Consider the following 27,121-nt stretch of genomic DNA (forward strand, 5'->3'; position numbering starts at 1 on the left):
AATAAAGCTGTAACCAGAGAAGTACACCCCTATGTCCTGAGTGGACAAAAGCCTTACTAAACTCTTGAAGAGCACAGTCTTTTCAAACAGTGGCTTTTGGCAACTTTCCCTTGATGTAGACTCCAGGCTGCTGACCACATTCATTACCCGCTTTGACCAATTCTGCTTTAACCACCTGCCAATTGGAATCACTTTGGCACATGGATGATGTATTGGTTCACGGTACAATGGTGAAGGAACACAAGAGACTCATAGCAGTTTTAGACCATCTTCAGGAAGCAGGACTGACACTGAATGAGAAATGTGAGTTCCCCAAAATATCAATTTGGTTCCTGGGCAACATGATCAACAATAAAGGCATCACAGCAGACCCACAGTAAACTAAAACTATCAGCGCATTCCCAACCCCATTCTCAATTCCAGACTTCCAGCGATTCTTGGAGATGGTGAACCAACTGGCAAAATTTTTACCTAATTTTGCACAGGTCACAGAACCTTTGAGGCATCTGCTTAAGAAAAACCAAGCATGGTGCTAGGACTCTCATCAAGAGCAAGCATTCTCTCACATTAAAGCGTTGGTGTTCTCTACAGACATTCTAGCTCACTATGATGCATCTCTGTCCATCACCATAGCTTTGTACATAGGCCTTGGGGCGGTCTTATCCCAGGAACAAATGGATGGAAGGTGCTGACTGGTGCACTATGCTTTCAGAGGGTTGTCGGGCACAGAGTTGAGGTATGCCATCACAGAAAAGGAAGCCCTTGCAGTCAAGGTCACAATCAAAAAAGATCCTAAGCCACTAGTCTCATTACTGGATGAGAAGGAGCTAGTAAAGGCACCTCCCAGAATTCAGAGGTTCTTCCTACACCTCATGAGGTTTGCCTACAAGACGGTATACGTCAAAGGTAGTAACCAAACAACAGCAGACACACTTTTCAGGGCCACATTAGGCCTTCTAACAAAACAGGACGTCAATCTCATCGCAGAGCTGGAAGCGTACTCCCAATGGATAAGAAGACACCTGCCAGCAGCCACAGTAAACTCCAACAGATTCGCCAGGAACAAATGCGTGATGAGGAATGCGCCCGCTTCCACCATTGCAGAGACCAAGCGATGGTACCATGATAGCCTGGTTCAAGCAATAAAAGCACTTTATGATCATAGACAAGCCCCATGTCAACAATGAGCGGCTGATCATCCCAGTTTCCCTTCGGCCGGAGATCCTTCAAAAACTATATCAGGGCCACTTGGACATCATCAAGTGCAGGGCATGGGTCAATCCGCTGTCTGATGGCCAGGCATTCCCATGACAATTGAGGACATGATAACGAATGATCTGGTGTGTGCGCTGCACAGGCAGGACCAAAGAGACCCCTCATCTCCACACAGTTCCCCACCAGGCCATGGGAGAGGCTGGGTATTGGCCTATTTGTCTTCAACGACAAATTATTCCTTATAGTGGTGAATTACTTTTCCAGATGAGCTAAGGTGAAGCAACTATACTCAACTACCACAGGGACAGTAATTAAGGCACTGAAAGAGATGTTCACAAGCCATGGCATCCTGGACAAGATCATGTCCAATGATGGACCATAATTTTCAAATGAGTACTTTGTGCACTTCACCACCACATCCAGTTTCCACCACCAAACCAACTCCCCAAGATATCCACAGTCAAATGGGGAGGCCAAAAAAGGGGTCCGAGCACTGTAAAAGCCCTCCTAAAAAAGAATAAAGACTTTCCCACAACATTGCTAATGTACAAGTCCTCCCTGTTAAAATGCAGTCTGGCCCCAGCTGAACTCTGGAGGGCAGGAAATTCTGCACACAACTTCCAATCTTGCTGAAAAAAACTGATACCAAGTTGGTAACTAAGGATTACCAGGGCATTCAAGCAAGAGTGCTGTCTTACAGGTGAAAGCAGGCTTCCGCCTACAACAAGAGGGACTACACCAGACATTTGCCACAACTATGAAAGGATGACAAGATCTGGATTAAAGATCTCGAGAGAGAAGTTACTATCATCAGGAAGGATGATGATATGATGATCAACCTCGGTCCTACCTGGTTGGCACCCCAGAGGGTACAGCCAGGAGAAATAGGAGGAGTCTCCTCCTCAACCCTAGATGGCCCATTCCCACAGTACAGTGGAGAGACATCAAGGAAAATAACCAGATGCCATAACTACCTCCAAATCAAGCATTTTCTGCAATAACAGGGCCTACCACTCTTGCAACAGTAGTGCGAACAAGATATGGAAAGGTTATAAGGCCCCCAGACTGCCTGAACCTATGAACTCAGAGACTTGGAGGGGGGAGATGGGGGAGTAATAATGATGTAAATACATGGGGTAAACGAGAATAACTTGAAATACATTGGATAAGGACTTGGGGGAGGTGTAGGATAAACGTCTGGCACATACAGTGTTAACCTGGGACTGAGCACAGTACCACCCACATAGTGATGTAAGGGAACACATGACCCATGCCTAGGAGTCAGTCTTGCGTTGGGCAGAATGAGTACACCAACAAGCATGACACAGCTCCTAGTTTGAAACCTTTACTGTGTATATATATATATATAATTCTTGTAGTTAATAAATACATACAGTTCACCTACTTAAGACTGCAAAGACTTAATTAAAACCTACCAAAAAGTATCCAACACCCTACAACAGTGGTGAGCTGCCTTCTTGAACTGCTGCAGTCCATGTGGTGTAGGTACACCTACACTGCTGTTGGGAGGCAAGTTCCAGGATGTTGATCCTGCAACAGTGAAGCAACAGCAATATAGTTCCAAATCAGGATGGTGAGGCTTGGAGAGGAACTTGCAGGTGGTGGTGTTCTCATGTACCTGCTGCTCTTGTCCTTTTAGGTGATAGAGGTCACAGGTTTGGAAGGTGCTATCAAAGGGGCCTTAGTGAGTTGCTGCAGTGCATCTTGTATATAGTACACACTGCCGCTACTGTGTGTCAGTGGTGGAGGGAGTGAATGTTTAAGGTGGTGCATGGGGTTCCAATCAAGCAGGCTGCTTTGCCCGGGATGGTACCAAGCCTCTTGAGTGTTGTTGGAGCTGCACGCATCCAGGCAATTGTAAAGTATTCCATTACACTCCTGACTTCTGTCTTCTAGATGGTGGACAAGGTTTGGGGAGTCAGGAGTTATTGACTGCTGAATTCCTAGTCTCTGACCTGCTCTTGTAGCCATAGTACTTATGTGGTTGGTCCAGTTCAGTTTCTGGTCAATGGCAAACCCCAGGTTGTTGATAGAGTGTGATTCAGAGATGGGAATACCATTGAATGTCAAGAGGTAATGGTTAGCTTCTTTCTTGTGGGAGATGGTCATTGCCTGGCATTTGTGTGGTGCGAATGGTACTTCCACTTATTAATAGATATCGATTCAGTATCTGGGGAGTCACAAATGGTGCTGAACATTGTGCTATCATTAGCAGGCATCTCCACTTCTGACCTTATGATGGAGGGAATGTAATTGATGAAGCAGCTGAAGATGGGTTGGGCTGAAGACACTACCCTGAGGAATTCCTGCAGTGAAATCCTGGGACTGAAATGATTGACCTCCAACAACGACAATCATAACCCTCTCCCTTTGTGCTAGGTATTGCTGCGACCAGCGGAGAGTTTTCCCCCCTGATTCCCATTGACTCCAGTTTTGCCAGGGCTCCTTGACGCAACACTCAGTTAAATGCTACCTTGATATCAAGGGCAGTCACTCTCACCTCACCTCTACAGCTCAGCTCTTTTGTCCATGTTTGAACTAAGGCCATAATGAGTTCAAGAGCTGAGTGGCCCAGGAGGAACCCAAACTGAGCATTAGTGAGCAGGTTATAGAAATATTTACAAGTCAAAGAAATACTTAGAGGCAAGAGAAAGACTAGAGTGTAGTTTTACTGGTGAGAGAGAAGCACTTCTGGTGATGGTGGAGTAAGGTAAAGGGGAAAAGGCATGATCACTGCTCTAAGGGGTGGGAAAGCACAAAAAGACAGGATCATACTCTTGAATGCACAAAGGAATCAGCAGCTGGCAAAGAAGGTGGAGGCATAGGGATTTGGGAGAAGTGTGCACAAATCAAAACTGGCCATATTCAAACACTCTCTTGTGTCCAACTTTCTTTCTTCTGGCCATCCATATATTGTGATATTCCTTCTTCCAACTATGAATCAACAGCAGCATCACTTTCAAACATCTCTTTGCCCCCCCCATCCCCACAAACCCCTACCCCCTCCACCCCTCCCACGGCAGGATTCCCCATGGCGGATGAGGTGTGGCATTCAAACTTCCATTCACTTTGGCGGGACTGGAAGATCCTGCCAGCAGGAGGGGCTGGAAAATCCCACCCTTTGTCTCAATTCCTGTTCAGTGTCCATAATAGCTCTAGTGGAAAGCTGTGGGAAGTTTCATTGTGTTAATGCTGTTGTACAAATGTAAATTGTGTCTGTACTAGTAGTAACTGTAATGTAATCTTACCAGTACAACTATCCCGTCATAGAGGGGTCCAACAGTTTGTAGAGATTCCTTGTTGTCATCGTTGGAATATTCCCATATTACTCCCATTTGAATGATAGTTTTAGAATCAGGCAAATCATTCTCTCCATTCAAAATGAAATTTCCTGTAGCTTGGTTCTTGATCACTTAGTAAATGAAAAAAAACAATTATTGGAGTTTGTTTTAAGTAAACATAATTACATTATCTTAAAATCACAAAACTAACTTTTGAGCATCAGTTAAATTTTATTACTTTCATTAAAAATAGCACTGGAAATACTTTTAAAACATTAAACACAGGACACACTGGACATCTCCTTCTGCTGCAGTTTGCACCTTAAATAGAATGGCATCTTTTACTGATGGTGTAAACACAAGCTGACACATTTAAAATTGAGAGGTACGGTTATTTTGTGAGGAACCGTTATGGATAGAGAGAATTATGTTTAAATAATGAGGTTGATTCAAATCATCTCTTCAAGCAGAACTGCTTTCCCTCAACAATTCTGGAATTCATCTGAGGTTTGATACTTGTGGTTCATTTAGGGGAAGACTCACCAATGAAATGAGGAGATGCACTTAACTCTTGAATAGACAGATGTCTAGCTCCAGCCGGAATTTCAAACATCTTCACATAGCCTTGCAGATCAGAGAAAAATAGTAATCAAATATAATGTTTAAAAGTATGGAACACATTTTAATTGAAGTGAACTTGTGTTAACATTAAAATAACATTCCAAAATTATCACTGAGGTGACAAATGAATTGCCAATATTTTAGGGTTAATTTTCTTCCAAGATATGGATGAGAAATTGCCCTGAATTTCCTCCTTGTCTTCAGTACGGTAATTACACCATTGTTACACTGTTATTTGGCCTAAAAGATTGAGAAAATTTAATTTTAGTAAATGTAAATTCGTCTATATCACCAAGTGCTTTTCTCTCCTCTGAGAATTGATTCCAACCTATCACGCTGCTAACCTTTCTGAGGAAATTAGGAGATTTTCCCTTGGTATCTAACCATGTCTCCTTATCTGCTATCCTAATGCTGCATTGAAATGTTCAGGGGCCTATAGTGCTAGATGAGTTTGACTGCTTATCCTGTATAAAGAGTTGTCTCCTGACCCATGGCAGCTAGTTCCTGAAAGGAAGCATCACTGGAGGGTGATCCTGGGCAGCTTGGTCTTGCTAGTCACTCTACACAGGCATAGTGCTTTGAGGATGATTGCCAGCATCCTATCATGTGCTGTCCTGAGAAATGGCAATATCAGGCACAGGGTCTTTGGCTGTCACCAATAAATGCTGGCCCAACCAGCGAAGCCCACATCTCATTAATGAATTTTTAAAAAATTCTACTAGGCTCTGAATCTGCAGCCTCAATCATCAGCAGCTGTCTGTTCCCACGGTAGCTAGGAGACCTGTCCAGCCCTGAGAGGTGGCAATGGCCAGAATTTGGAAGCTGCCTTCAAAATTGTCTTCAGTTGCCACTAGACCTGCAATTTGTCCTTCCATGATCTCTGGCTACCTGTCACCTGGGGCCCTGCTGGTGTCAATGTAGTTGCAACCCACTATATTATTGCCTAAAAGGAAGAGAAAACTTTGAGATGTCACCAAAAGGAGAGTGTAAGGAAAGAAATTTATCTCGGGCAGTTGTGCAAAATCTGAAAGAGTGTCAAACAGTTGTGAAGTAAATATTCTATTTGAGTAGACTGAATTTTGGTGCTTATTTTATGTAATGTTTTTATCAACTGACCACTACCCAATTTTCACTGGGACAATTTAAACTATTTAAACTAAATTGCAGAAATTTATACAATCGTGTGACTGCAAATATACACTCTCCATTGCCCATGCTAATGATTCAAAATATAGGGTGGGATTTTATAGGCCACCTGCAGGAAAGCAGGCAGGTGGGCCCGTAAATTAGGGTGCCAGGTCATCGACGGAGTGCTAGCTGCCAGCTGGCCCACCCCTGCCCCACCACGGCTTTACGAATGGCAGGTGGGTCGCCCGCCTATGGCTCAATTGAGACTCTTATGTGGGCAATTAATGCCCTAAAGGGCCTCATCTTGTCAATGATTTAACAGGTGGCAGAAGAGGCCAGTGCTCAATGTGTAGCCCGGCAGGTTTAACCCTGTGGGCTGCTGGTCAGTTAAGGAGGGGGTTGCCTCTTGCCAGGGCTCCGAGGCCAGTTGGAGGCCCCTCCCCCCAGTTTTGCCTCCCCACATCCACCCTCCACCCATCCCACTTCCTCACCCTGTCCAACGTTTGCCAGAGCCATTAAGCATCCGATTGGCTGGGGAAGCTCTAAGAGGTGGTACTACCACCTGATGGATGGAAGCCCCGTCTCATGCTAATTAAAGGGTTATCACCCAAAAAATTAAAGTAGGGCAAGCAAGCTACATGGAGGCACGCTCACCCCCAACATTTACATGGGTTGAGCCTGCATTCAGTGTATAATGCAGCCCAAAGGTTGAGATTTTAACTCACCCAAAACCCAAGCAACTACACAGAGTATTTTCAAAGATAATCAGAGACTGGATTCTCAACTGGAACACCATGGAATCTGGAGGTTAAATTCCCTGATACCATCTTCCCAGTAAAGAAGTAGTCTCCAACAGTGTATGGGTTAGAGAATTCCCACAACAATATTGTAATCCTGTCTTTAGCCTGTTCTCCCTTCATGTGCAATTTCTTGTTGTGAGTGTAGGATCAGTGATAAATCCCACAATATATTTTCCATCGCCTAAAATGGAAGCCATCAGCATTTGATGCCAACAGTCAGCATTTTGGGGTCCCAGTTATCATTTACTGGCAATACTCATTGCAGAGCAGGGCTGCTTCTCCTTGTCCAACTCCTGCCCAAATCCGATTACCAACAGACTGGACCAGGTACCCCTCTCCTCCCAGCAGCTCTTTCCACACCATGCCAGTGGGCGAAGCTTTTTAATCGTAATAGTAATTAGGAATGGACATTTTAGCTATTCTCCTCCTCATTTGAGGCAGCTTTGTACCTAATTAGACAACTTGGTGTTAAAGATGAGATTTGTTCTGTAATTACTGTACTGGATGGTGTCTTCATTGGCTAAGTGATTGGAGATGCTGTGTTCCATTTTTATCTTTGCAATTTTTAAAGTTATAAATAATAACTAAACACACTGACCTGGTTTTTTTGCTGCTCTGGAAAATGTCCCTTTGATCACTTTGCAATGAGAATTATCACCACCACACACCCCACATTTGTCTTCCTTTTTAACGGAGCCCAGCACTTTATCACAGCCCACTTTCTGAAACATCAAAACAGCACTAGACCTTACATTTTGGAGCATTTGGGAGTATAATTAACAGGCTCTTTATAAAGACAAGCATTAATATTAAAGAAAGCTATTAACGTCAAAGACGTATTCGCTGAGGCATAGTTACCCCCTTGTTAGTCTAGCAACAGCAGATGATAAAATTAGGTAATCATTTTCTAATGAATTTCACATTCATGGACTCCTCTGCAACTCGCAAGATTCTTCCATTTTATCCAATGCACTCTGTAAAGATAGGGCAGGTGAATATCCTCAGACTGTGTTCCATCATCCAGTATAGTTTAATATTTTGGAGATTTATTCAAACAAATCAGTACATATGTAACAGAACATATGTCATATTTTAATCAGTTATTTCACTCTAGTATTTGCCAGGGACAAGTTCAAAACTAAAAATAAGCCTGAATTTTCCACTGTTTAGTGGGTAGACTCTATGCAGCTTTCGTGGGCAGAATCATCCAGGCGTGTTGGTGGCGGGTGTCATGGCAGGCTGGGGTGGGGGGGAACAATATGGTGAGAAGGCCAAAAATCAGTTTTACACCATTGTGAAACCAGTTTGCGATCGTCCGCTCCACCCATCAATGGCAGGCCACGTTTCCTGCTGCCGCATGTCAGGAACGTAATTTCAACACTTTAGCATCTCATTACAAGTCTGCTCACTGGAATCAACTCCCCATGCTGGATCATCTGGGCATTTGTGGGTATTACTAACAGTGCACCTGGTGAGCTGCACTTCGCATGGGACTTTGGGGTTTGTTTGCCTACCTTGTTTTGGGCAGCACTCGTAGTCATCAGCGCCAGGCTTCACGGGCAGCACCACATCACTTTTAGGGGGGCTCACGGGCAGATTTCTACCTGCCAGACCAGCCATAAAGGCGGGGTGGTTTTTCAATGGCTGCAGGGCTAGGGCTGTACAGGGGAAGGGGGTATCCCAGGGGGATGTGTGGGGGCACATGTTGATCTGTGCAAGTGGCCTCAAGATGTTGAGGGCTGAGGAGGCAGTCTCCAGAGGAATTGAGGCTAGATGGAGATGTGAGGGTCTGTGTGAGAGAGTATGTGATGATATCCCTTGAGCCGGCAGTGAGCGAGATGCCAGTGAATGTGTGATGGCCTTATGGGTGTGTGAGTTTAGAGTGATGAGATGGTTGTCTTACCCAGGTGGCATGGATGAGATCATTCATCCTCTTTCCGTACTGAATGGCCAACCTCTTCTGTGCAGCGTTGGCACTGACCACCACTGCCACCTCCTCCCAGGCTGGATTGGTGAGATTGCTGGACCTCCAGTGGCTAACGTGGGGGTGCAGGACATCACAGCAGGCCTCCAAAATGCATTCCAGTGATGGGTCACTGAACTCTTCTTGGCTTTCACTGGAGCAGTCCTGGGCTGCAAGCATTGAGAACTGTGTGCGTGGCTACAATTTAGATATGGCACCGGGAGTGAGGAAACGGTGAGGTAACAGCATGACGGGCGATTCAGAGGCTGCCCACCAGTGAGACGGCATGTTTCCTGTGATTGCATAATTAATAAGGTGGGAAGCAGATGATACGGTGCTGAAACCTGCCACTGCGCCCGGCAGGTAAAACATTGTTTTTCATGCCCGCTACCATGCTTAGGGCAGAATTTTCTGGCTGGTGGTGAGACAGAACGGGAAAGGGCACAAGTGGGCGTGGACCCGATCGTCGCTTGTAATCGGGTCCATGCCACCATTTTACACAGGCGTGCCAATTAAGACCCGCTCAGAGTGAATCGTGGCTCCTGAAGACAGCAGGAGTGGGCGGGTAGTGGCGGGACTGCAATGACCTCCGGGTCCAATGGCGACCCGGCGGCCTGTTTCAAAAAGCTGCTACAGCCTGGGGAGGTGGCAGCATGGCGGGAGGTCCTAGTACCCCAGGACGGGAGGAGGAGGCTCCCCCACATGATGGAACGTGCCTGGGAGGAGGTGGCGGAGGTGGTGAGCTCCCACGACGTGGTGCGTCGCACCTGGATCCAGTGTCACAAGCGCTTCAATGACCTCTTGCGCTCAGGAAGGGTGAATATCATGTTGACATTGGTCACTTAACCCAGCAGGTAGGCTCTCCCCCCCTGGTGCCCCCCCACGCACCCCACAAGTGTGAGCGTAGTGGCTGCATTGAATCATTGACGGCATGTGTCCTTCACTGGGAGGGCCAGCAGGTATTGCCCATGCCGAGGTGACCCTGAGAGGGTTCAGCCCCCGCAGCATGTGGTACACTGAAACCCACATAACTGTTTTGGGGGCAACCTGGAGGGGCTGTACCTAGGCACAGTGTTGGAACTCCAGGACATGTCAAAGTCAGGGTGATGACACACTGGGAGGGGAGATTCACGGTGGCGTTGGCACCGATCGATCTGCTGTCCTCTGCGTTCCACGTGCTTGCGCCTCCTTGCTATGGAAGGTTAGGCCATGCAGTGCCTGATGTGATGTAGGCAGCATTTGGCCAAGGGGGTGGGGGGGCAGGTCTAGCAGCTTTGTGTGAGTGTTCAGTAGCAGTAGGGTGAGGAGACACTGGAGCTCTGCAATGTCCCACTCTGGCTGGGGTGGGCCGTCCGTGAAGAGAGTCCAGGTAGAAGTAGCACTAATCAATGCTCTTCTCTCCTTTTCAGGAGAAGAATGCACAGAGTGCTGCCAAGCGGGTGAGGGCTGGCGGTAGCCCAGCACAGTTGGCGATTCTCAGTCCACTTCGAGCAGGAGGCCCTAGATTTGGAGAGGCACCATGCGCCAAGATCCACTGGTGTCGGTGAGGCTAGGGTGCCATGGGTAGGTATTTATTTACAGCAGTGAAGTCACTATTGCTCTCGCAACAGCTGAGGCAGTGCTGAATGTTCAGTGATTAAAGTTTGCAACATGGCTTGACCATTGCTTATGGAAGGATGAGCGCATAATGATCCGGGGGACAGGGATGCACATTGTCAGTGTCTCCACGTTAACCGATCCAATGTCCTTGTTCTTCCTTTCAGCATCAGAGAGCGGGGCCAGGAAGAGGAGCAGCAGAGGCCCCATCTCGCACCTGAGAGCCCTGAAGTCTCACCAGGGTCACACCATCTCTGCCAGGCAGGCACCAGCACAGATGCTAGCACCTCGGTGGGAATTAGAACATTAGCTACTGTCTCGGAGCACAGCGGTGAAGGCACTTCACAGTCGCTGGAAGAGCTGGCAGAGACAGAGTGTGCCCATGGTGCTAGTAGTTGGAGGACTGCAGGGGACCAGGCACATGCTCAGTCGGTGCCTGATGATGTGCCTCTGCAGTCGTTCGCGATGCAGCAAGCGCAGGAAACGTGGCCGGGTGTGTGGGAGCATCTGGTGGAGATACATGAGGCTATGCTTGGCTTGGTGTCCGTGGTGGAGGAGTCTATGCGAACGATTGCCAAAGCAATGAGCCTCATGGCCAAGCTCCATGCGTCCTCCATGAAGAGAGTGGCAACTCTCGTGGAAAGGCTCCTCCAGGGCTTCTTGGGGATGCACTTGGACCAGCAAGCCCTCACATCGGCATTGAGCTCAGCTGGTCATTGCCAGTGTGGGAGATGGTCTGGGCACCTAGTTTCCCAGCTTGGTGCCCATCCATCTATGATGAGCAGGAAGGTCCGTAGCGACCTCATGTCGGCACAGCAGCTGTCGTCTCTGTGGGCTCCTCTCAGGGCAGTTCCACCCCTCTGTCAGTGATCATTGCATCCAGTGAGACTGCGACAACTGGGGAGATGCCAGCTGTGGAACTGGCAGCTCCCTCCCAGGTGGCCAGCACAGGCTCCAAGGACCAGAGGACAACTGCCAAGGTCATCGAGGCCAACAGGACAGCAGAGTCAGCAGGCTGTCTCAGGAGCCACTCCCGGCGAGTGGTCAGCACCAAGACGTAGCACTCGAAAATGTAAACATAAGGCACCTTAGGCACACCACTGGGATGGAGTGTCTACCCACACAGTTCGCGGGGATCTCTGGCCCAATCATCTGACAGATAAATTTGACTGTCTCCCTTGAGAGACGAAGCCTCTTTTGGCACTGCTCCTCAGACATATTGAGGTAGCTGCTTCGCCGCCTATATACCCTGGGAGCAGTTTAGTGGCATCTTCTGCGGCCCCTTCCGCCTTGGGCTAGCTCTTGGCCCTGCGCCCCTTGTGCCTGCACCTGACCTCCCAAAGGTGGCTCCCCTGGAAGCTGAATGCGCACTCCTGGCCTCCTCCCCCTTCTAGCCCTCCCTTCCTCCTCAGAGGAGATGCCTCCAGTGAAGAGTTCAACTCCCATTCTCAGGCCAAGAGAAAGCTTCCTGAAACCTGCAGGCCCAAAAAATATTCCTCACTGCTGAATGCTGACCTGAAGGTTGTGAGTCCAGTCCAAGCAGCTGGTATGCGTTTTGAAGTATTGGAGATCACACAGGCAAGTGTCAGTAACTTAGAAAAATCAATATCTGACAGAGCACACTTGTGACCCCACTGCGCCCTCTTATCCTGCCCATGGATGAGGTTTATACAAATGTGTCCTACCCGCCTGCCTGTTGCGCCCGTGCGCCGAACCGAAAATCGCATAGGCGCCGAAAAATCGTCGTCAACTGGCGCCTCAAAGGCCTTAAGTGGCCGGTTAATTAATGGCGGGCATGCATCAGGGGTTAACGCGTGCCCGCCCAACGACATATCGCATTGGCACGCAGTGACGTTGGGACACTCACCCAACGTCACCGCGAGTCATTTTACGCACATGCGTGTGGGCCCCCCCTATACGCCAATGGGAACATTCTGCCCTGAGTGTAGATCGGTATGATTCTGCTCCCCCCATCTCATAGGGATCTATTCATACAAAAATCACTGTCTATATGACTGCTGACCTCAGAAAAATGGAACAATTTTCCATACAAATTAGGGCTGACAGGGTCCAAGGAGGTATACAAAAAATGCATCAATATTTTAAACATCAATATTTTAACAATTCTGCTTCATCCTATTATTTGATTATCTTTCAGCTGCATCATAAGGCCAGCCACTATGAAACTTTGAGAAAAAGGAAATTCTTTATTGTGTGTTTTGGAACCAAGTCCTAATTGGCATAAAATTATCTTTAAATTTCCCAAATATTTAAGAAAAAATTTAAATGCTTTCCCAGGTATAGTACAAATGTAGGTCTGATCAACAAAAAGCTTACAGTCAGAGTCTCTTTTATTGACCCATTGAGAAAAAGAGTTAGCTCTGAGCTATTATAGCTGCACACTAAACATTTCAGATTTGCACGTGGCAACACCAAGCTAATATTTCCATTGTAAAAATAAAGCAAAAACGTTTTTGTGGGATTGTGTGGACTCATGTTCTATCAGAAAAAGGTCAATTTGTATGATTTAGAAAAATAAGATTTGAAATCCAAACTCGTTTGGAGACCTTTCAGGAACTAATAACTGACCTATTTGAGCTTTGCCAATCCAACAGTAGTATTACCCCATTAAAATTTGGGTCAAAATGTTAAAATGTGTAAGTAAATATATTATAAAATAAAAGCAAAATTGTCATCATTGTCTTCCTTACCTCCTTATGCTCTCTAGCAACCTCTTCCTTAATAAGCAAGCACACACCAACCATGAAATATCAGCGTAAGACAGGCAAAAAGAGGTAGGAATAGGCTTGCGTTATACCTTTGTCTTGTGTATAATATTGTGCAAAGCATAACAATTAAGCAGGACGCCATCCACCCAATTTGTGCCACATGCATAAAACAGGTGCTTGGCTCTTTAAATATGTTAATGAAGGGCCTAAAATTAGTTATTGATCACTGGGGCAGGTGTCAGGATTGTCTCACGCAGGACTGAGAAAACACAGGACTTCAGTACCTACTACGGCTCACAAAAAAGGTAAATGTTAGGCACATTTTAAAATTAAACTCTCTCGGGAGCCAAGGGGAGGAGCAAGAGTTATACCCTTCAACTCCACAGTCCTGGCAAGCAACCTTTCCAAACATTACCTGATCCAATCTTCCTCCTGGAATTTATCTGAGAGCCACTGACAGCAAGACAAAACTTTTTCTCATGGGGCAAGCTACCTGTGGAGGTGAACTTTTCCTAGAGATGGAGGTGAGGTGAGGCTTGAGGCCCAATTTCAGATAAGGCCAACATCTCTCTTAAGGCTGTGTGGGCCCAGGCTAATTTATAACCCTAGAGTTTTTGTGGCAAAGCCATCCTGTAGATGAAAAACTATTTTAAATCCTATTTGAATTTTTCTAGACCAAACACAGTGTTCAAAAAAAAGACGTAGAGTGGAATTATTTTGCTCCTGTCTTTATCAACTAAAGATGCTGTGGTTTTTCTCTTTTAAAAACACTACTTTCTCTCCAATTATTTTATTTATAAACTGGCACACTCCCAAGCAGACTGCTGACAAGATGGTGTGCATATATTATACGGCTATATGCGGAGGTTATAATTTATTTTTGTTAATTTCGTTTTATCACTATAATTAAAAAGTATTTGGCCAATTTGGAATGATTGAAAAACACTAACTTTAGTTGTGTGAAGATCTTCCCACGCTGCAAATACTGCACTATGTGAACCTGACCAAAATAACTAAATGTATATTTCTCTACAGGAAATGGCTAAACAGGGTTTTTCTGAAAAACAGGAGAAGAATTAAAAGAAATTTGGCACTTCCAGATTAACCCAGAAATTCAGATTACATGGGAGAGACTGCCTGGGATACTTACTGGGAAGGGAGCCCAGCATAAGGTAATCAGCTGTGAGGGACCCGCCTCATTCTGGGAGAGTGTAGTTTAAAATTCTACGCACAATGTCTTTTCTTCATCTATCAATTTATGAACCTTCTTCAAGAATTCATTCAGGTTGATAAGACATGCCCTTCTTTTCGACAGTCTCTCATAACCCTTGCTCTGCAGTGGTGAACAATGGTTCCTGTTAACAACTTCCCTATAAGTGATGTCAAGCCAATAGTCCTATAATTCAGTCTAGGGGAAAAAGTGGTTTCACTGTTGTTACATAAATTGTACATTTCATTGTATGAACACCGAAACCTCTGGTTCACTATGAACAAAGCCACAGAAATATCCTATGATTTTTAAAAGGAAGACTTTTAATTTGTGCTAATAGCACTTACAGATGATAAAATGAAACAGCTTAAAATATTTATCTTTAGTAAACTTTCACTTAAGAAATGTGACCTTTAAAAGATTGTTGTATATCTATAATATTAATATCCGTTTCAGTTATTGAGCACATCTTGGACCAGATGGAATGCATGTTTGGCAGAATCCAAGAAAAATTTGCTACTTTACATTATTGAATTCTAAATTAACACAAAGATCGCATCACTCACCACACAATCACCTCGAACACAAATGTCATGGCGATCACTGTAGGAACAGCGTGTTCCATCATGTACCATTCTCTTCATGTAGACAATTTCTCTGGTTTCTTTTGATTCACAGGTGAGGAAGCACCTTTGTTCAGCTGTTGAGAGATATTAATTATATTACACACAAATTATCCTTGCATATCATAGAATAACTCAGCTTTTAATGTCTTTGAAGCTTTTTTTCTTACTGTAAGTGCATCTTTGTTGATGTAGCAGATCAATACCTATGTTAGACTTTTTTGCAAGAAATCAAATGGGTGCGAATGATCAAATATTTTAATGTTTTAATATTTAAATGACAACTAAAACACTACAGATAGAATGTCAAAAATATATAAAAAATATTCAATAAAAACAGGGAATGCTGGAAAAATTCAGCAGGTCAGGAGGCATCCACATCTGTGGAGAGAGAACAAGAGTTAATGCTTTGCGTCCATATGACTCTTCTTCAGAAGAGTCTTTTTTTGTTAATGACTTTTAAGGTTCATCAAGCCAACAACTTTAAGGCCTTGATTTTCTTGCAGTTGGTAGAAACTTAAGCTGGGATTTTCCACTCCCATTTGCAGTGGGCATCATAGTGGGTGGGAGGGGAAAATATCAGAAGGTTGCAAAAAGTCATAAAACCAGTTTGTGATTGTCCACTCCACCCGTTAATGGCGGACCGCGTTTCCCGCCACCGTACGTCGGGGAGCTAATTTCAATACATTAGGATCTCATTATAAGCCCCCCATGCTGGATCATGGGCAAACATGCCGACCTGTTTGACAACTGTAGATCAGCAACGTGCACCTGGTGACCTGCACTTCGCTCGGGACTTAGAGATTTGTTTGTCTACCTTGCTTCGGGCAGCACTCACGGTCATCAGCGACATGCTTTGCAGGCAGCACCATATCACTTTTAGGGGGGCTCATGACAGGTCTCTACCTAACAGACCAGCAGTAAGGCAGGGGTGGCTTTTCAATGGCTACAGGGCTAGGACTTGCTTGGGGAAGGGGGACAAGTCCTTTTTCACTCCTGCCACCGCACTTAGTGCAAACTAGGGACAATTACACACTTGGAGTGGGCCTGCTGCCTGTCACTGAGCTTCCACTCTAATACCAGCAGATCTTCCAGAGCCAGGCATGTTTTGACTGTTGACTGGATGCCAGCTATCTCAGGAGCCACTAACTGAGGGCCTCTGGTTAGGTGAGGAAAGTAGTTTAAACTCTTCCCACAGCGGAGCATGGCTGAATTCACTGGCTGGAGAAATGTCTTTAATTCGTTTTTTAAATTTCTTGTGTTACTTCACGTAATTAACTGCAGCCCTTTTGTTTGGAACCAATCTATCCCTCCACCTCTTTAGCAATGTTATATGTCAGGAAAGATGCTTAGGCCCAATGGGTGGTTTTTGCTTTTTGTCTAAAATTTACATCTCCCCTTGGTGTAGAATCACGGGGCAGCATTTTCTACCCGTCAGGGGGGTCATGCAGGAGCGGGCACGAGTGGGCGGGTTCCTGATCGGTGCCCCAGTTGGGGGCGCGCCGCCATTTTACATGGGCAAGCCAATTAAGGCTGACCAGCGTGACGTTCACCCGGAAGTGCTGTGCACTCCCTATGCCGGACGGTGGGGGGGTGGGATTCCCTGAGCTGGGAGTGTGCTCTTTCTTGCATGTGTGCGTAAGAGCACACAGATCTCCCTGAGGCAAAGTGCTGCCTCAGGGAGATCAATGTTACTTTTAAAAAGATAATAAAGGACGAGAGAAATTTTATTGACATGTCCCCTCATGTGACACTGGCACATGAGCTGGGACATGTCAATTACTTTTACTAAAAATGTAACACAAATTTTAAATTTTTAATGAAACCTCATCCCACCCGTGGATGAGGTTTCATGTTTTATTTGAAGGCCGCCAGGGCTCTTCACCTGCCTGGCAACCTTAAGGTTGGACGGGCAGGTCCATTAATCATTTCAATTACTTTTTTAGTGGCCTTAATAGACAGTTAATAGGTCAGCGGATATGCACCTGACTTGGCTGTGCACCCACCAAACTGAAAATCTAAATGACATGGGGGACATCAGAGCAAATGCCCCACTTGCCAACCAGAAAATGTTGTCCACAGAATAGTTATAGCGCATAAGGAGGCCATTCAGCTTCTTGCATCAGTGTCAGCTCTCTCCAGTAGCAAATGTGCTAGTCTCGTTCTCTAATCCTTTTCCTGAAGCACAGTAATTATTTTCTCTTCAGGTGTTTACCCAATTTCCTTTTGAAAGCCACAATTGTATCTGCCTTCGTCAAACCCTCAGGCAGTGTGTTCCAGATCCTAACCACTTACTGTGTAATAGGAGTTTTTTTTTACATATTGCCATTGCCTTTTTTGCCAATCACCTTAAATCTGTGTACGCAGGTTCACAACCCTTCCAGCAAAGGAAACAGTTTCTCTCTCATTAATCTGTTGAGACCCCTCTTGACTTGGAATACCGTTATCAAATCACCTCTCAACCTTCTCTTCTCTAAAGGGAATGGGATGGGAAGATTTCACCTAAAGTATCTATTCAACTAAACGCGGTTCATGAGTGACATTACCTTGCCCCTCATTCTAGCCTTCATGTGTGGCTATACTTTCCACCACTTGCCTTGCTCCAACCACTATGATGGCTCTGCGGCTTTCTTCACCAAAGTCACCTTTTGGCCTCTTTCCCCACCCTCCGGCATTTTCTGTTTCTTCAAGCACCCAAATCGGTTGCAACATTCTAGTGGGGCCGGATTTTCAGGGCCCAAATTGGGTCGGAATAGAGGCAGGTGACCAGGAAAAATGTTGGCGACATAGTTTGTCTAAATATCCCACCTCCATTCCCGATGGCATAAATTTTCCTGAAGGCAGTGGCTGTGCAGACCTGTTTACTGAGGGTTTGTGAAAAGCCCGTCCCTATGAAGACACTGTGCAGAGTTCTGCCGTTGGTGAGCAGGGAGCGGGGTCTACTCGCCGACGCGTAAAATGACCCGGGATGACGTTGGGCGGAACCCCCGACATTATCCCGCCCCATTTAAGTTTTCAGGAAGGCGGGGCGCAGCAAAATCAGCTGTGGGCCTGCCTACCTGTCAATGGCCAATTGAGGCCATTGACAGATCAATTAAAGCAATTAAAGTACTTAGTGTATCTGCCCGTCCAACCTTAAGGTTGGTGGGTCGGCCAGGAGCCCCAGCGGCAAACAGATAAAACATGAAACCTCATCCGCCAGCGGGATGAGGTTTCACGCAGGGTTTTAAAATTTTTAATAAAGTTATTATGTTAATTATGAACATGTCCCATCCCATGTGACATTGTCACATGAGGGAGACATGTTAGGGAATTTATTTTTTTCTATTTTTAATATTTTTCAAAGTATAATCGATCTTCCTGAGGCAGCACTTAGCCTCAGGGAGATGTGTGCTCTTTCGTGCGCATGCACAGAAGAGCGCAGTCTCGCTTTTGGGGAATCCCCGCCCCTCCCCCGCCTGCACAGGAAGCGCATAGCGCTTCCCGCCGGATGTCACGCTGGGTGGGCCTTAATTTGCCCGCCCATGTAAAATGGCGGCGGGGCCCGCTTCTCCAGCAGGGATCGGCTCCCCGCCCGCCGGAGACTGGGTTGGGCCCGCCCGACAGGCAGAAAATTCTGTCCACTGTATTTTCCTGGAGGCACCCAGCATATGGAGCTCCCTGCCTCGGGCCAGATGAAAACAGGCGCAAACTACGTCAGGGGCAAGTCAAGGAGACCAGAAAAGTTTCAAAACTTAAGTGTGTGTGCTTTTTATAAAGGACTTATCCCTTTGAGGTTAAAGGTGCAGCAACCCATCACAGGTTAGGGGAAGAGTCTGAATTAAGAACTTCGTTGGTTCATGGGATTGTCACCCTCCTGGCATCACGTGGGCATCAGAGCAGTGGCAAAGCTGTTTGGACTCCACCGGACCACCAGGAAAGCTGCAGCTGGAAATAGGTACTGCACTCTCAGAAATTGAGGCCATTGGAGATGAGGAGCAGCAGCCTGTACAGGAAGGGCAAAGCACCTGGCATTTTGGAGGCCAGAAGAGAGGGACAAGGGGCCTGAAGGTGAAATAGTCACTACAAAGTCAACAGGCCAAAATGAAGATACCTGTCAGGCCTCTGCAGCACCTCACAGGTGGCCGCGCACTGGTGCATCACTGAGGTGACAGATGCTCTCTCCACCAAGGTTAGACAACACATCAGATTCACAAATTATGGAGCAATGCAAGCTCAGAGGGCACTGGGTTCAGTGCCTGGACCGGCTAGATGTTGCCATGTAATACCCTCTTGCAAGGATCTTGGTCATTATGGTGGTCCGCTGCACTCTCCATAACAGGGCCTTCCAGACAATTGTGGACCTTGAGTGTGGTGAAGCCCTGGAAGGGGACAGCTATATGGGGGAGGAGTAGGAGCAGGAGGAAGAGAGGAGGAAGAGAGAGATGACACTGAATAGCGAGGTGCCCTGCAGCATGACAAGGTGGCCTCCTCTCCCTTATGGGTGCCAGATTTGAGCAAGTCTCTAAGGCCCAAAGGTGGCAATCCACCTATGCTGCACCAAATTCAGTGTCACCTCGAATGGTCTCTTGATAAAGGGGGCTGTTGTCTCTGCTTCCAAGGTTCTGTGTTGCCCCCTTTGATGCAGTAAATTTACATTTTGTTTTCCGATAACTCACATGACTGAAATTGTTACAACAATTTTTAAGGTACAGCAGAAATTTTTTAATCTGCAGGCATGCAGGATATCCTCACCCTGCACCCTTGCACCCTCCATACGTAATGCACATCGTCCCATGAGTGAAAAATCATAGAATTCTGTGCACATCCAACATGAGATGCACTTCTAGGTGCACCACCACTGCAGCTCAAATGGTAAATCATTCTTCTTGTTGCTTCAGTTAAAGGGTTGAAGATCATAAGAAGCTGGAATGAGGAAAGACCCGTTAGCCAAACCAGGTCTTGTTTAAGTCTATTATAGTATCCAGTATGAACATTTCCATCTGTCTCTCATTTGGAAATACATACTTGGATTTTTTTTTAGAAAGGAGCATAGAAATTGTTGGATGAGAAAAGATCAAGATCCATCTAAGACACCTTCTACCAACCTGTTAGTCAATGATACAACAATAAGTGATTTTCTGGCTAATCATGGTAATCAATTTCCATTAATTTGTACACAGATGACCTAGAGATGAGACAAGGAAAACCTGCTATTGGTGGAAAACTTTGGGAACAATGGACAGAATCTAGTTGAGCTGATGGGGGTCTTGCCTGCCAGCTGAGAGTGGCATGAGACCGGCGCTGCTCCTTTTCCAGAAGGCCCGCTAAACCACAAGGCAATCAGAGAATGGCAAGGCCAGCAGCAGGCCTTCCTCTCGAATCAAGAACCCAGGGGTGGAAGTCTCGCCTATTGAGAGCTGCAGTCAATCAGAGGCCAGCAGCTCTTGTGTTCAGCAGCACCACTAGAGAGACAGTGGATGCTACCAGAAGGACAGGCACTGAAGTCCCAGGACCGCGGAATGACATAGACCACAAATGAGGGAGGTGAGGAGGTTGGCAGCAAGGGCAGAGGGTGGTTCTCAGGGGCACTCCCTTCCCTGTGTCCAGTCCCCTGGTCAGGCACTGAGTGCCTTTCTTGTGGAATCCACAGCCCCACCCGCCAGCCCCCCGCCTTAGGAGGTGACAAATAGCCTGCACAGGGTTTACCTATCATGCATGCTGCATGGCAAGAGAGCTGCTGGCCACGGGGTTCATAACAGCGGTAGCAGGATGAGATCCTTAAGTGGCCATTAATTGGCCACTTAATGGCCTCAATTGGCAGAAGGTCAACCATGGGCCTTTGCACCCAGAACTTAATTCTGGCGGAGGTGGGAAGGTGGCAGGGCTCCAGCACATCACCATCTGCCAGATTACATTCCCTTCTCACCTCCAAGCTGGCCACCAGCAAGAGTACAAGATTCTGCCCCATAGGTCCATAACCACCTGGTCATTCCATAAATGCTACACTAACCATGTGCCACATCTCAAATTACTCATACACAGTATGAGTACTCATGAAATAAAAACAGAAAATGCTGGAAAAACACAACAGGTTTGATAGCATCTATGGGGATAGAAACAGAGTTAATGTTTCAGGTCTGTATGACTGTTCTTCAGAGCTAAAGAGAAGTAGAAATGTGATGGATTTTACACTGTTTAAGAGGGGATGAGCAGGTGGAGCAAAATAGAAGGTCAGCGATAGGTGGGAGCTAAGGAGAGATTGACAAAAGATGGACACAAGACAAAGGGCGTTATAATGGTAATGGTAAAGACTAAAGAAGGTGCTAATAATGGCATAAAGGTAAGGACAGAATGTGTTAATAGCAGAACAAGGCTCAGCGCTCTATGAAAACACAACACAGAAACCACTGACAGATGACTCTGTGGGCGGTGGGGAAAAAGGGTAATATATGTAAATAAATAAATATGAATTAAGAAAAAAAAATGGTTTAAAAAGGGGTAAAGATGGAGGAGAGAGTTCATGGTCTGAGGTTGTTGAACTCAATGTTATGTCCAGAAGGCTGTAAAGTGCCTAATTGGAAGATGAGGTGCTGTTCCTCCAGTTTGCGTTGAGCTTCACTGGAACATTGCAGCAGGCCAAGGATGGACATGTGGGTATGAGAGCAGGGTGGTGTGTTGAAATGGCGAGTGACAGGAAGGTCTGGATCATGCTTGCGGATGGAGCGAATGTATTCTGCAAAGTGGTCACCCAGTTTGTGTGTAGTCTCCCCAATGTAGAGGAGACGGCATTGGAAGCAGTGAATTCAGTAGATCAAATGGAAGGAGGTACAAGTGAAGCGCTGCTTCACCTGAAAGGAGTGTTTGGGGCCCTCGACGGTGAGGAGGGAGGAGGAAAAGGGGCAGGTGTTGCAACTTCTGCGATTACATGGGAAGGTGCCATGGGAAGGTGCCATGGGAAGGGGATGACGTGTTGGAGGTGTTGGAAGAGTGGACCAGGGTGTCACAGAAGGACTGTACCTATGGAATGCTGACTGGGGGTGAGGGCAAGATTTGTTTGGTGGTGGCATCATGCTAGAGTTCGCGGAGGATGATCCTTTGAATGCAGAGGCTGGTACGGTGAAAAGTGAGGGCAAGGGGGACCCAATCATGGTTCTGGAAGGGAGGGGAAGGGGTGAGGTCAGAGGGGCGGGAAATGGGTCAGACACGGTTGAGGGCCCTGTCACCCACAGCAGGGGGGGGCAACGATTGGGTAAGGAAAAAGGAAGACATGTCAGAAGCGTTGTTTTGGAAGGTGGCACCATCTGAACAGATGCAACAGAGATGAAGGAACTGAGAGAAGAGTTGGAGTCTTCACAGGAAGCAGGGTGTGAGGAGCTGTAGTCAAGATAGCTGTGGGAGTCGGAGGCTTGTAATGAATTCAGCTAACACATTGAGAGGTAGAAACTTATAACAAGGTCGCGTATCCAGGTTTCCTTGGTTCTGCCGAGCCCCTGCCATTTTTTTGATTTTCTTGTTGGCTTTCTGAGGTGCAGAGCCTCCATAAACTCCTTGGGTAAATGACCGTAGGGCAGGAATTCCCTAAAATGGGAGATCCTGTTTCCCTGGAGCCAGTGTAGGACTAGAAGCCATTACAGTGAGAAGGATGAAGATGGCTACAAGTAGGCTTTACTTGGTGTTGGGTGATGGGGGTGGGGGGGTGGTGGTGGTGAAGTGGGCAGGGGAGTGACGCCCAACTCCTCCAAATCAAAAATTTTGTGAAGAGCCAAATGTTTAGCAATATTCTCCATCATGGTAGACTGGTGTTGGATGTTTTGATGACATAGCCAAGTGGGCCCTAGAAATGAACAAACTGTGGTGTGGACATCCATCAACCCTGCACAAGTCAGGTCCCTTGCTGCTTATCCTGCAATATCCGAAGTGGTCAGCAGCGAAAGGCATCAGTGGATGCGATCGAGATTGCAGCTGGGGATTTTTAGGATCCACTGTTATGATCCAATTTTGTGGTACATGCAACACTAATTAAGTCCACTTAGTTGTGCTTATTATAGGCTGCCCAAGCTTTTTATTTTACACATCTGCTAACTAGCAACATTTCAGGAATATTGGATAAAATTAAAACGCCATGGCAAATAAGCTTTCTTACGGTCACGATGTTCATATGGCAACCACTGGTGCATGCTGTTGTTATATTCAAAGTTGTTATTCCACTGCCTGCATTGCTGTTCTCTAAAGTCTTCAAAATGTTCTGGACAGTCTTCTGTGTTACAAAGCTGATACTCATAGCTCTGACCAGAGCACTCTCGACCACCATTAGAAGGTCTAGGGGAAGAAAGTAAACAGTGCAACAGACAGGGTATTCAAGGCTAGCTTACTGACCTAGAGCTGTAAAATGATGAGCTATTTTATCAAACCACCAAAATAAATTACCACAGGATTAGTTGTATCAATCGCATCTTTATTTTGAGACAAGCTATCCAAATAAGTGATGCCCTCACGGAAAATAAAAACCCAAACATTCTTTAGAGTGCCTCCAGTTGCAGAGTAAAATGCTGTAGGCTCTTCTAATCTGATGATCAAATAGTCAATCATTTAATGAGTATGAAAGACTATTATTAACTGGGAACATATTTTTACCCTGAACATAAAATCCTCGATCCTTTGAATAACGTTGATCTGTTTTAAACTGTGAGGTATGAGTGAGGGGAATGGTTACTCACCATTATACTTAACTTTCCATCTTTTCAGCATTAGGCAGTACAATTGGTCCAAGCTTCAAGCTCTATTGGCAACCAATTGATGATATTCCAGTTTAGCATTTGAAAACTAGTTTTGAGGTTAAGCTGGTGGGAAAAGGGGGTAAGTGGTTAAGGAGAGGTAAGTCAGGCAGAGAGGAGAGAAAGCAATGCTGGTCGATGGGGATGAGGCAATGGGAGGTAACAGTGAAAAGAATGGAGGTGAGGAGGTGAAGAGTGAGGAGGAAGACATCAGGCGTGTGAGAGAGTAGAGAATCTCGAGTTCAGAGGTGCAATATAGGAGAAGGAATGGGGAGGTGTAAGGGTAGACTCATGGAATGGTGGGAAGGAGGAGGGGCGAAGGAAATGAGAATGAGGGGCTGTGGAGAAACAGGAGGGTCTGGGAGAAAAATGGGTGAGCTTAGGGAGAAAGGAGGAGGGAAAGGGGAAGTGGATTTACAGAGAAGCAACCAAGTGGGAGGGATATGGCAGATGAAGGGGGGTGATCTGAAGAGGCAGGGAGGAGGTAGGAGTGAGACTTTGGTGGGAAAGAGAAGTAGGGGAGATGATTTTAGGCATTGCTTTTCACTGTGCCTTGTTGCTCTTTAACAAATCAGCAATCACCCTGAGACCAGACACCTGCTCTCTTCCCAGGACCCAAAATTTGCCTACAGATTTAAACAGGTATTCCTCGCACCTCAGCCATTTCTCATACATTCTACTGCACAACAACACTCCCATTGACAAATGATAGTGAAGAAAAGGACAGGGGAAAAAAAATTAGAGAAGATAGCAAAAAAAGAAACAAATTAAGATACAGTGACAAGGGAAAGAATCCGAAAAGACAAGGAGAAAACCAGAAGAATATAAAGGAGGAACCAGCCATCGATACAAATAATACTTTTTCCACACTTTTCTTAGAGGCCGGTGGGCTGATTTGATGTCCAGAGCCTGGTGCATATGGTGGCAGGTGGAGCGAGTGAAGGACTGGAGTGGGAGATGCACGTGTGGCTGCTGAAAGATCGTGGTGGCAATGGCGGCAGGATGGGATTGATGGAGGAAGAAAAAACAGCAGCAGGTAAGGGGAAGCTAATAACAAAGTTATCCTCGCTGGAAGGTTTGGGAACACGACAGGGTGTGCGGGGAGGGAGGTGGGGTGGGAAGACAGCATAGGGGATAAGATGGCATGAAGCGGGGGGGTGGAGTAGAGCAGGAATGCATGGGAGGTATGGAAAGTGGTTGAACAACACCATCCAGCTGCTTAAAATATGTTAAATGTTTTATATATAGCACACACTTACAGGAAGGCCAGATCTTCCCGCATACCTGGACATTATATTGATGCATTAGGTTTAAGATGGTGAAGTTTAAATTTTCCTTACATAACTCCTCCAAGTTCTCATTTGCATCTTTAAGACAGCTAGTGTTTTGCCAGTCCGCTCCACAGCATCACACCCTTTCCATTGTTTTGCTTTCCTGGCACAATCTCCTCCCATCCCCATGCCAGCCTGCAGTGCTCAATGGATCCCACTTCCTACCAAAATCCCACAATCTCTACCAGAAAACATGCCCCATGCCTCAGATCTCAGGAAGTACTGACCAGCTGACACTTGTGGTCCAACAGGAATCAGTAATCCACTGGTATGCAGCCCTGGATGGATTCCTCTCGCCCTACACCTACCAGATGAAAATGTAACCGTGCTGCCCTTTATATGCCCCATAGCAGGCACCAACATCTCTTGCAGCCTGTGGCCTGTCCCTTGTCTGCTACACCTCATCACCCCTCAACCAAAATAACAAGTGAAAGAGCCAGGCAGAGGTAATGAAGAGGGCACAAGGAAGCAGAATGCAAATCGAAGGGGAGAGAGTCTAAAGAAAAGAGCAACAGAGAGAGAAGCAGAAGAAAAGGAGAATGGAAAAAGCAGCAACACAAAAACAATTGAGGTAAGTGTAGAGAGTGACTGGATAAGTGTTTCCACTTGGCACAATCAGTGAACTAATTTTGAAGAGTGGAACTTTTACTCAAGTTTCTACTCAAAGTCATTTGCATATTGCCACATGTAAATTTAGCCATGAACCCAGGCAATTGAGCAGCATTTTAGGGTATAATTTAAGAAAGAAAATTGCATTGAAGTATATTCCTTGATATATTTAAGAGTGTTAGTTCAGCTTCAATAACACAGCTGAAAATGCTTTTACTGCAAAAAAGTATAAATATTTTTAATCAGTGGGGTCAAGTCCACCACCTGTGAGCAACCTGAACTTGCTTAACGGCAAGGAATTTAAAAACCTTTTTAAAAAATCTAATTGCTAGTTATATTTGGTGTAGAGTCAGTTACTTAATTTTTTTTAGATATTGAGTGATTTTAAAAGATGCATCAGCAGTGACCTTGCACCTAAAAACAAACAGCTTAACTCTTGGCAGGGCTGGAAGTGGGTGTAGTTAGCTGAAACTCACAATAGTGATTAATTTGATCTGAGGCATGGTCAGTTTTGTGAACAGAGCTGCTTCCAACATGATGTTTTTTAAACAAGGGCAAAAGATGGTGGAAACCTGATTCACGCTGAACGTCCTGTGCGCTCAGAATTCCTTGATCTTTTGCATTTATTTGAATGACTGGGTGAATTGTGCTGGACCAGTGCAATCTGGTAGAAACTCCAAGCCAGTGTATCCTTTGATTTATCATGAGAAAATCACGGAAGATCGATTAATTGTTTATAATATATAGAGGTTCAGTTCAAAGTTGATCTTATTCTATTTTCAGGAAGTTTTTTTTGTTTCTTGCTGATATCACAGATGGATGGCAAGCTCTCATAATTAAATCAAATGATTTGAGCGACAGAAATGCGCAGTCTTTGATTGTATTCCATGCAGCATAATCTACTGTTCATGGGAGACTAGATCATCTGACATTATAAGAAGACTCAGATTTTACGTAATAATGACAGTGCAACTGTCAGTGTTTGCTGTCTTCACACCTCTGAAATGCACACCAATTTTTGGAGTTAAATGTGAACTCCAGAAGTTGCTGTCAGTGATTTGACGCTTCACCATTGGGTATGCTGTTGAAGTCCCCACAGTACGCAATCAATCAGAAATCACTGAACTGATAAGAACTTGCCCATTTATTCTGTAACAGCACTGTTAAAGACTCCAGATAAAGTTATGTCCAGGAGGTGTAAGTGGGTTTTTAAAACAGTGTACTAAGTCATAATTACT

The 27,121-nt window shown here is 45.7% G+C and overlaps 1 protein-coding gene across 1 annotated transcript in view; it reads right to left on the minus strand.

The window, feature by feature from the left end:
- LOC121281177 (A disintegrin and metalloproteinase with thrombospondin motifs 2-like) overlaps positions 1-27,121 on the minus strand; it is a 287,596-nt gene that overhangs the window by 25,243 nt on the left and 235,232 nt on the right. Inside the window, exons 12-16 of the mRNA XM_041193930.1 lie at positions 23,313-23,488; positions 15,131-15,264; positions 7,665-7,788; positions 5,061-5,141; positions 4,485-4,648 (exon numbers count right to left, since the gene is read on the minus strand). Coding sequence (XP_041049864.1) covers positions 4,485-4,648; positions 5,061-5,141; positions 7,665-7,788; positions 15,131-15,264; positions 23,313-23,488 — 679 coding nt within the window. The remainder of the gene's footprint in view (positions 1-4,484; positions 4,649-5,060; positions 5,142-7,664; positions 7,789-15,130; positions 15,265-23,312; positions 23,489-27,121) is intronic.

Source organism: Carcharodon carcharias, chromosome 8 (genome assembly GCF_017639515.1).
Source record: "Carcharodon carcharias isolate sCarCar2 chromosome 8, sCarCar2.pri, whole genome shotgun sequence".
NCBI lineage: Eukaryota > Metazoa > Chordata > Chondrichthyes > Lamniformes > Lamnidae > Carcharodon > Carcharodon carcharias.